This window comes from Homarus americanus, unplaced genomic scaffold (genome assembly GCF_018991925.1).
Source record: "Homarus americanus isolate GMGI-L3 unplaced genomic scaffold, GMGI_Hamer_2.0 scaffold367, whole genome shotgun sequence".
NCBI lineage: Eukaryota > Metazoa > Arthropoda > Malacostraca > Decapoda > Nephropidae > Homarus > Homarus americanus.
This window is the reverse complement of record NW_024743709.1, coordinates 3,492,564-3,503,590: the sequence shown is the minus strand read 5'-3', so window position 1 is coordinate 3,503,590 and position 11,027 is coordinate 3,492,564. Positions and strand designations below refer to the sequence as shown.

Below are 11,027 nucleotides of genomic sequence, written 5' to 3'. Positions count from 1 at the left end.
TGAGACCACCTGAACGCTTTCCTGGGACCTCCCCTGGAGCAGCTACAAGGCACACTGAACCTTTCCTGAGACCACCCTGTGAACCCTTTCCTAGGACCTCCTGAACTTTCTGGGACCTCCTGAACCTTTTGAGACCACCTGAACCTTTCTTAAAACCACCTGAACCTATCCTAAGACCACCTGAACCTTCCCTGAGACCACCTGAACCTTTCCTGGGACCGCCTTAACCTTCTGAGACCACCTGAACCTTCTGAGACCAACTAAACCTTTCCTGAGACCATCTGAACCGTCCCTGGGACCACCTGAACCTTTCTTGAGATCACCTGAACCTTTCCTGAGACCACCTGAACCTTTCCTGAGACCACCTGAACATTATCATGACCACCTGAACCTTCCGAGACCACCTAAACCTCCCCTTTGACTTACCTATGGAGGACTGAGTGAACCTTATTTAAACCCGAACCTTAATTCGAACCCCAAATCGAATCCCAACCAGAACCTGACTCACACGGCTAACGTCTAACTGTATCATTACTCCTGACATGTGACTGATTACGGCTGACACACGACTGACTATAGAAGTCCCTCTAATGTCAGCCCCACCAAGCTATCTGTAGGTGACCAATGACAGAGGAGGAAGGAATGAATTATCAAATTGGGCTGTTTGTGTTACAGCCAGAACCTGTCGGGGGGAACGAGACGGTGCTGCCTTACCTGGAGGTGTTAGCCATGAACAACAACCCGCTGTGTAACCTGCCAGCCAAGCTCTTCAAGCCCCTGAGGGAGAGCCCTGTCAAGAGCCTCTTCCTGAGAAACTGTTCCATTGGCCAGTTCTGTGAGTATACTGTGCTGTGCTGTACTACGCTGTGCTCTGCTGTACTACGCTGTGCTTTGCTGTATTTTGCTTCCTCCACCACTGCCTGTGTTATGTTTCCAGTCCAATACCTTTGTTACGCTCCCCTACTGCCTGTGCTATGTTTCCAGTCTACTACCTGTGTTATGCTCCACTACCTGTGTTATGCTCCACTACCTGTGTTATGCTCCACTACCTGTGTATACCCCCACCTGATAACAACCTCTCTCTCTCTCTCTCCCAGCACACGTAGAAGGGTCACCGCTGCAGTACCTGAAGGGGCTGGAGATTCTGGATCTGAGCAAGAACCACGGTCTGTCCCCGGAGGAGTTGGAGGAACTACTGCAGCCGCTGGAGAGAGGCAACCTGAGGGAACTGTACCTCAGCAACAACAACTACGGCCGCGTCCCTACAGGAGCTCTGGAACTAGTGAGTGTCTTGGCTCCTGAGGGTATTGTTATCTCCACGTGTGTGTGTGTGTGTGTGTGTGTGTGTGTGTGGGTGTGTGTAGGGGAGAGAGAGGGAAGAAGGGAGTGATGGATAGATGGATAGAGGGAGGGAGAGAGAAGGGAGCAGGGAAGCAGGAAGGAAAAAGGAAGAAGAACAAGAACAAGAAGGAAGGGAAAGATGAAGGGAGGGAGGAAGGAAATGACAGACAGAGAGAGAGAGAGAGAGGGAGGGCAGTATGATTTACCACTTATGTGCAATTTTCCACTTAAGCGTGCAACACATGGCAGTATACCGTGCAAGACCTCCCTGGGCCGCTCCTTGTGTCTCATGTAAGGAGAGGCAGTCAGGAAACACTTGTCCTTATCACCATCTCAACGAGGGGTTAAGTTAGTGTTTAGTTATACTTATACAGTGTTAAGGCTACGTCACTGAGAACACACACACACACACACATCCGGGGATCTTGTTAACATAGTTAGCCTTAACCACTGACACACACACACACACACTCTCTCTCTCTCTCTCACACATACACACACACACTCTCTCTCTCTCACACACACACACACACACACACTCTCTCTCTATCTCTCTCTCACACACACACACACACACACACACACACTCTCTCTCTCTCTCTCTCACACACACACACACACACACTCTCTCTCTCTCTCTCTCACATACACACACCTACACACACCATCACACACACATCTTTGTCTATTTCCTTACACATTAACAACCAAATTTTATTCTGATCTTTATACAAAATATTCCATAGCTAATTAATCTATTTTTTAACCTAATCGTAAATAACTTTAGTTGAGTCGAACTTTGTATCAACCCATGTTTTTTTTTTTTTTTTTTAATCGCTTTCACACCTTATCAGCTTAACTAGACGTTTAGGTGGTTGGTTTATCCAGTGTTAGTACAGGAGGAAACCAGGAATGATGTTTGGTAATGATAAGGACAACTGGATAACACCCCTCTAGCCGCTGTACCGCCTCACTCCCTCCCCTCCCAGCTGTAGATATATAACACCTGTGGTACTTGTTGTTAATTACAGGTGAACGAGACTCTGGAGATCTTAGACTTGCACGGGTCGGCTTTTGAGTGTCTGGACAACAGCTCCTTCCCTGTTATGAACAAATTGGTCACGCTCAACCTCATGTACTGCCGGATTAATACGGTGAGTGACCTGATCTGACCTTACCCATGTATTGCCGGATTAATATGGTGAGTGACCTGATCTGACCTTACCTATGTACTGCCGGATTAATATGGTGAGTGACCTGATCTGACCTTACCTATGTACTGCCGGATTAATATGGTGAGTGACCTGATCTGACCTTACCCATGTACTGCCGGATCAACACGCGAAGTGACCTAACTTAACCTTGCCACATCTACACGGTGAGTGACCTAATCTAACCCGATAAGTAAATAATTCAACAAGTCATAACAGCAAGTAAACATTTCATAACTAGCGTACCATGATTTACGTATCCATGAACCATACCAAGTGGAAAAAGTCACCTGATACACAATTCACCTAACATGACCTGACAGGGCCCCATCTAGATCTTAAAACGTGTCTAACTTATTTATTTATTTAATCTACAACACAAAGTTTAAGTTGTATGTAGTTATGACAGATACATACAAGGTCAATAAAACTCCATTAGTAGCCACTGTGTACTACCTAACATAACAGTATCTATCTTAACCCAGGTGCAGTACGATACCTTCGATGGCTTCCCTTCATTGAGAGAACTTTACTTAGACAGCAATGGACTGGTTACTGTGCCTCCTGACGTCATGTTACCCACTCTCCACGTACGTTTAAACCCTTATATAGCAATACAAACCACTTAATGTTAATATTTAGTTAGATAATTGAGTATTTTTAATATATTATTTCGAATATTGTGGTTTAGGGTCAAGCTGAAAGTTTTAGTTGAGCTATACATCGACTTTTTGTTACGTTTTCTTTGATTATGCTTTTAGGGTAAACTAAAGTAAAATAATTTAAGAATACGTTTGTACATTATGTGCACTAGGTCGGTGAAATGATGATATGGAAATTAATGTTTTTGTTTCCCCCCCCCCTCTCTCTCTCTCTCTATTTATCTACTTATATCTCTCTCTCTCTCTCTCCTTTTCCTCCCGTATTGCTTCCTCTTGGTTTTTTCTTTCTTATTTTTTTTCTATTCAATCTTCCTAACTCCCTTTCCCTCCTCCCTCCCTCCTACCTCCTCCCTACCTCCTACCTTTCCTCGCCCCCCTCCCCACTCCTCCCTCCCCCCACCTCCCCCCCCCCCACCCTCTCCTCCCCACCTCCCTCCCCCACCTTCCTCCCCCTGCCTCCCCCTCCCCTCACCTCCCTCCCCTACCTCTCCTCCCCACTCCCTCCCTACCCTCCCCTGCCTCCCTCCCCCTACCCCCTCTCCCCACCTCCCTCCCCACCTTCCCCACCTCCTCCTCCCCCACCTCCCTCCCCTACCTTCTCCCCACTCCTCCCTCCCCACCTTCCTCCCCCCCTGCCTCCTCCCCCCACCTCCCTCTCCCTACCTCCCTCCCCCTACCTCTCCTCCCCCTACAGGTGTTGACTCTGAGTGACAACCCTCGTAACACAGGCAGCGGAGGACCTCAAACGTTTAACATGGACGAGGTAATCTTCAGGAACCTCGACTTTCTCACCAATACCTCCTTTGATAGGGTGAGTAGGTGTGTGTGTGTGTGTGTGTGTGTGTTTTATAATGTGTTTGTTGTGTATTTGTGTGTTCAATTGACTCTCTCTCTCAGGTAGTGAAACTCATTACTGGTTTTACGAATATGAAAGTCTGTTATAGAGGGCCTGTTAGATGTAAACTCCATTCAACGGATTATATGGGAGAGAGAGAGAGAGAGAGAGAGAGAGAGAGAGAGAGAGAGAGAGAGAGAGAGTCAATTGAACACACAAATACACACAACAAACACATTATAAAACACACACTACAAAAAAAATAACCCAAATTGTAATTAAGACTGAAAACCTCTTTCTCCCCCACCTCTGGACAGGTGCCGCTGGGACAGGTGAGAGAATCGTACTTCAACACTCTACACAATCTTCAGTTCCTACACCTGTCTACCTGTTGTATTACTCACATCGACCCTAACAGCTTCAGGTAGGTCTAATGCTCACTTAGTTCACAACACACTCTAGCTCAGGGGATAGTACTAACATGCCTGCGGTGGGTACTGAGTGTGAAGTATACGTGATTGGGTTAGGTTAGGTTAGGTTAGGGGTTATGTCAGGGTGGATTAGGTTAGGTTAGGTCAAGGGTTATGTCAGGGTGAAGTTCATTAGTGGCCTATACAGTTTATGCAACAATTGTTACGTTTTCAGGAATTTATCCAAACTGGAGAAACTGTACCTGAACGAGAACAGCATCCAGGTCCTGTACAACGACACCTTCTCTGGCCTCACCAGCCTCACCTACCTCGACCTCTCAAACAACAAGATAGTCTTCCAGTACAATAATGATTTCACCAACAGTCCCTCAACACTGTCATTAGAGGCGGCCGCTGGTCCCTCCTCCTCCTCCTCCCGCCGTGTCCCGCCTCACACTCCCGTCAATATGGTCAGATTGACTCAACAAAATGGTCGTCACAAGCGTCACACTCAAGAGATCGATAAATTACTCGACAATGGTTATTCGACGACCTGGGTGACGGTGATCAAGAGGAGTACTAGTAGCGTGAGGCAACAGCAACAGGCCCAGACACCCCTTGGGGCTCGCGGTGCACAACCTAAATTTTATCTTCCGTTTCAAGGACTCCACTCTGTCTCACACCTTGATTTGTCAGAAAATGAAATACGGACAATAATTCCTGAGCTATGGGAGGACCTCCATGAACTGTCTTATCTGAATCTGGACTCTAATAACATCGCCGCCTGGAATGTACCTAACTTCTACAACCAAACTAATCTGTCAGTACTCTCACTACAGAGGAACTCACTCATTCACCTGACGAAGGCAATGGTTAAGGATTTCAGTACAGATAGCCTGGTGACGGTGGACCTTCGCTTCAACGTGTTCCAGTGCGACTGTACCATCGCCAGCCTCAACAACACACTCAACAAAACGCACTTCGTTTCGTGGTCATCTTATCAGTGTTCTGAAGATGGCGACCTGATCTTCTTTCTTGACTACATCGTCAACTCCACCTGCCAGGACACACCAAACAAACCTACCAACCTGACACCCATCAACACCACCACCACCATCCTCGTCAGTATATCCGTCACGCTGTCTCTTCTCCTGGTGGCGGTAACAGTGTACAGGAAGCGCTGGTGAGTGTTGGCACAGTCATTACTCACATCTATATACACCAATTGTCATTATCCTCATATACTTAAAATTAACAGAGTGTCATTAATAATTCTTCACAACAAGACACATTTACCAAACATGTGAGAGCATTCTAAAGTCCAGGAAAATCTATATAAATTTCCTTACAAAAATCTGCAAAAGAAATCTAGTCAGTAACTCTAAAGATGATTTATCAAAAGACCGTAAAGCTGTGAGGTCTCTGGGTGCTTCTTGTCTCTCACTCTCATCATTCCCCGTGTTTAATTAACTTACTTTCTTATATATTATTAAGTAAACACACAGTAGCCTGCACTTTTACCTGATACAGTAATTGGCGCGTTTTATGAGATGTGGCAACACTGTGGCTACTATTACGAGCTTCCTTAGGGCCATTCTGGGAAGTTCAATACAATGTAAACAAACACAGAGTTGCCACATCTCATAATATGCGCCAGACACTGTACCAGGTATAAGTGTAGGCGACTGTACATACGCTCATTGCCTCCTTCAGGTACGTTCGGTATGTGATGTACAATATACGGGTGAGGATGGCGGTGCAGAAGGAGGACTCAGACCAGTACCTGTATGACACCTTCGTCTGCTACTCCCAGGCCGACCGTCAGTGGGTGTTCGAGCATCTCTTGGTCAAACTGGAGGATGGTGGAAGGTCAGTGGTCACGTGGTTAGTTTATGGGTTGTGAGAGAATATCATGGATCTCTCTCTCTATCTATCATCTATCTATCTATGTCTACTATACCCTATCTCTCTTTCTACACAAACAGACGAGAGATTATTGGTAAAACAAAACCTATTTCTATCATAATAACTCTTGTAAAAGGTTTTGTGTTGTAACTTAATGCTTTAGGTTAACAATTAAAAAATTCGAGTAATTAGTGTTAATTAATGACCTTTGAAATAATTAAACATATTAGATTACTGTATTTAAAACGTCAATTACGTTGTGCCGGTATTTTTTTAAATCACCATTATATTCAGTTTCTTAAATACAGTTATATAGACTAGTTTTACTTTATAAATACGTTATTTTTCACTTTCCAAAATATGTCGTTTGACGCCACAAATACTCTTGACCTAATACCTTGGTTTTCGACACCTTGGGTAAAAAAAAGGATTTTGTTTAAATTCCATACAAAGGTACTACTTTACATGCTAATTAACACAGGGAAATAGGTGTTGTAAGATACTGTACATAATACTGTAATGTATGTATGTATGTGCGTAAACAGGTATCTGATCATCATGTACACACAGGTACCGGGTGTGTGTGCACGAGCGAGATTTCACAGTGGGTCAAGAGATAACTCAGAACATTATCAACAGTGTCGAGCGTTCACGTAAGGTAAGTGTCCCAGTGCCTCCGTTTCCCCTTCCTTCTCTCTCTCTGTTACGACCTCTTACAACCCCTACCACCTCCCTCCCTCCCTCCCTACCCACCCTCCCTTACGACCCCTACCACCTCCCTCCCTCTGTTATTATTACCAGCACCTCTCTATCTATCACGATCAGACAAATAAACAAACACACAGTCTATTCCCTTTATGTACAGTATACACATAAAATACACACACATGTATTTCGGTCAATCTACTGAGTCAATGATCACATATATAGTTTAATAGTGGTAAGTGATGAACGAGAGTAGTGCCATGCGGGTGAAAGGTGAACTATTATTAAGTGTTGTGACTGAGGCGTAATTGTATCCCTCAGGTGATCGTGGTGCTGTCGCCGTCCTTCGTGGAGAGCAGCTGGTGTATGTTTGAGCTACAGATGGCCACCAACAAGATACTGGACGAGAAGAAGAGTAAGTTAATCCTGCTGCTGCTAGAGGTCATCCCGTCGGGGAGTCAACCTAAGAAACTCCGGCTGTTGCTCAAGACCCGGACCTACCTGGCCTGGGTGACGGACGCCGAGGGGCAGAAGTTGTTTTGGTCAAGGTTACTGAAAGCCATAACCAAACCTCTGACCACTGAGCCGCCCAACTCCACGTCCTACATGTAGCATCGAGCCTTTCCCGCTGGGCCAGGTCTCACCCAGCGCTCACTTTATGGAGATTACCTCAAGATAAACACTGCCGATACCTCTTGAGCATTATAGAATATTAGTTTGGGTACCACGATACCCACAAGTGACTGAAAATGGGGGAATGTGAGACCGCGTAAGTACAAAGAATGTGAGATAATAAGATAATAAGGGACTTCTAATACATTCCATGGCATAAGGAAGTGATCATACCCGTCTCGACCAATCACATCATGGGGGTGGGGGAGGGGAAGGATGTATAACCTGCCAATTAGAGACACAAAGGCTAATGGGCGACCTGGTGTCTCCTCCCTGGCACCACTGCTCACCACTTCCCTCCTCTCATCAAGACCTATACCACTCCACCCATGTACTCTGGGCTCTCATAGACTCCAGTTTGTGTTATGATCATGTACAATACAGTGTGGTGTTTACACCCGTACAGTAAGGTCAGTGTATAGATAGCAGTGGTGTCCTTAAAATAAAGACCCACTTATATATAGGAATGTGCCATTTAAGTTTAAAAGAGACTTAATTGTACTACAGTAGATGGGGGTAAGGGTTTATAGGATCACATGAAGATTAAACACCCTAATGCTAACCTAACCTAACCTAACCTAACCTAACCTAATCTAACCTAACCTAATCTAACTCCCCAGTTCTTCAGCGTTGGTATAGAATGTTACAAGTTCTTAATGATATAATTATATACTCTTGTAGACGAGCCTTGAAGGATGGCATTAAGAAAAAGAGAAACGTGTGTGTGTGTGTGTGTGTGTGTGTATGTGTGTGTGTGTGTGTTTGTGTGTGTGTGTGTGTGTGTGTGTTTGTGTGTGTGTGTGTGTGTGTGTGTGTGTTGGATGAATGGATGGTTCTCCTCCGGCTGTGGTGTTATTACAGTACACAGAGACACGCTGCCTCTATACTACCCAACCTAACCTCATTCTACCTTAGACCTATTTTTACCCTACACTGTCCTCACTCTCTCCTCACTCTAACATCACTCTCTCCTCACTCTAACATCACTCTCTCCTCACTCTAACATTACACACTCTCCTCTAACATTACACACTCTCCTCACTCTAACATCACTCTCCTCACCCCAACAACACACACCTCCCTCACTCTAACATTACACACTCTCACACTCTAACACACACACTCTCCTCACTCTAACATCACTCTCTCACACTCTAACATCACTCTCTCCTCACTCTAACATTACACACTCTCCTCACTCACACACACTCTCCTCACTCTAACATCACTCTCCTCACTCTAACATTACACACTCTCTCACTCTAACTTCCTCTCCTCACTCTAACATTACACTCTCCTCACCTAGCATTACACTCTCCTCACTCTAACTTCACACTCTCTCCTCACTCTAACATCACTCTCTCCTCAATTTCAACTTCACCTCTCCTCACCTTCAACTCTCACCTCTCCTCACTCTAACAACACTACACTCCTCACTCTAGCATTACACTCTCCTCACTCTAACTTCACTCTCTCACTCTAACTTCACTCTCTCCTCACTTCCTCAACTTCACTCTCTCACTCATCACTCTCCTCACCTAACTTCATTCCCCCTCACTCTAACTCACTCTTTCCTCACTCTAGCACCTCACTCTAACATTACACTCCCTCCTCACTCTAGCATTACACTCTCTCCTCACTCTAACTTCACTCTCTCCTCACTCTAACTTCACTCTCTCCTCACTCTAACATTACACTCCCTCCTCACTCTAACATTACACACGCTCCTCACTCTAACATCACTCTCTCCTCACTCTAACATCACTCTCTCCTCACTCTACATCAACGCTGTGACCGCCTGTTTCACCTGCCTAAGCTATATGGTTGACTAAGCTGACGTGTGGAGGTACAGATCGATATAGTTTCAAAGGTACATAATGGTGAATCTCATTATTGTGTATTGTTATAATGCTCGCTAAGTCATGGCAACAGTCCTTAACACCGTCAAACACACACACACACACACACACACACACACACACATACATACATACATACATACATACATACATACACACACCTGTAGGATCAAGCTTTCGTCCCTCCACTTAACACACACACACACACACACACACACACACAGCTGTAGGAGACATTGAAATATATGAGATTATTATAGTACAATGGTAAGGCATAAAACCCTGGTGATATATTAATAAAAAAAAACTGAAGAAATTTAACCTGTAATTCCTGTGGAACAATGTGAAGCAGTGAAGACATTTGGTGGAAGAACTTTTACTTAGCGTTGGACAGTGAGGTGAGGGCAGAGAGGTGAGGACAGTGAGGTGAGGAGTACAGGTGAGGACAGTGAGGTGAGGACAGTGAGGTGAGGAGTAGTGGTGAGGACAGAACACCTTATTAGTGACGAGATATGACAGGTGGAAACAAAAGGTGTGATCACTTTATACAGGGGATGTGTTGAACAGAGATCAGTAAGTACCGCTGTTTTGGACCACTGTGAAAGCAACTGCTGGTCGTCGGTGATAATAACGCTGGAATCATCACACAAACATATACCCCTGTGACTCGTGGTTCAGAAGGTGTTGAGGCGACGCACTATGTGACAAGTCTTCCTCTCCTGGACCACCACTGAACGAAATACTGTACATGTATATATAGTGTTTGAAAATATAAAAAACAAAAACAAAATAAACTGTGGTGATATTATCGTCAATATTAAACTTTAACAAAATATTTTTCTCCTAAGTGGATCAACTAAGAGTCAAAACATATTAGAAAAAAATATATTATATCTTTTGTGACGAATTCCCAAAACATTATTGTATTTACTAAGTCACTGTATATTTCACATATCCTTCTGTATATAGCTGTAACCTCCCCACGCACCTGCCTACCTAAACACAGAGTCAAGTGGCACTGGTGGGGTCTGGCACTTATTCTGGCCTTCTCTGTAACCCACGAGGCCAAGTGGTAGCCAAAACACAAGATCCTTAAAACCCTTAAAACTGAAGCTATGAAATATTTGACGTATGTTTGAAGGGTTGATAGCGTTAGGGCAACAGATCATGGGGGCCTTGTACTGTCACTTATCTCTCCAACACGGTGCTCCTTGGTGCTGGAGAAGGGTTAAGTTATACCTTGGCTTCGTCTATGCTGGTGTGTTGCTCCGGGTACTGGACACACATACACATAGGCCAACATGGTCTCTCTTATTGTCTTAGGAGTAATACCTGAGAATACTGGTTATGATTATTATTATTATTATTATTATTATTGTTATTATTATTATTATTATTATTATTATTATTATTATTATTATTATTAT

At 44.5% G+C, this 11,027-nt stretch overlaps 1 protein-coding gene across 1 annotated transcript in view; it reads left to right on the top strand.

Moving 5' to 3' along the window:
- LOC121877450 (toll-like receptor 13) overlaps window positions 1-8,753 on the top strand; it is a 17,432-nt gene extending 8,679 nt beyond the window's left edge. The window contains exons 2-11 of the mRNA XM_042383216.1: window positions 676-835; window positions 1,098-1,282; window positions 2,373-2,495; window positions 3,038-3,142; window positions 3,909-4,025; window positions 4,367-4,473; window positions 4,695-5,642; window positions 6,173-6,328; window positions 6,935-7,022; window positions 7,391-8,753. Of these exons, the coding sequence (XP_042239150.1) occupies window positions 676-835; window positions 1,098-1,282; window positions 2,373-2,495; window positions 3,038-3,142; window positions 3,909-4,025; window positions 4,367-4,473; window positions 4,695-5,642; window positions 6,173-6,328; window positions 6,935-7,022; window positions 7,391-7,681 (2,280 nt within the window). The 3' untranslated portion in view covers window positions 7,682-8,753. The remainder of the gene's footprint in view (window positions 1-675; window positions 836-1,097; window positions 1,283-2,372; window positions 2,496-3,037; window positions 3,143-3,908; window positions 4,026-4,366; window positions 4,474-4,694; window positions 5,643-6,172; window positions 6,329-6,934; window positions 7,023-7,390) is intronic.
- The last annotated feature ends 2,274 nt before the right edge of the window (window positions 8,754-11,027 follow it).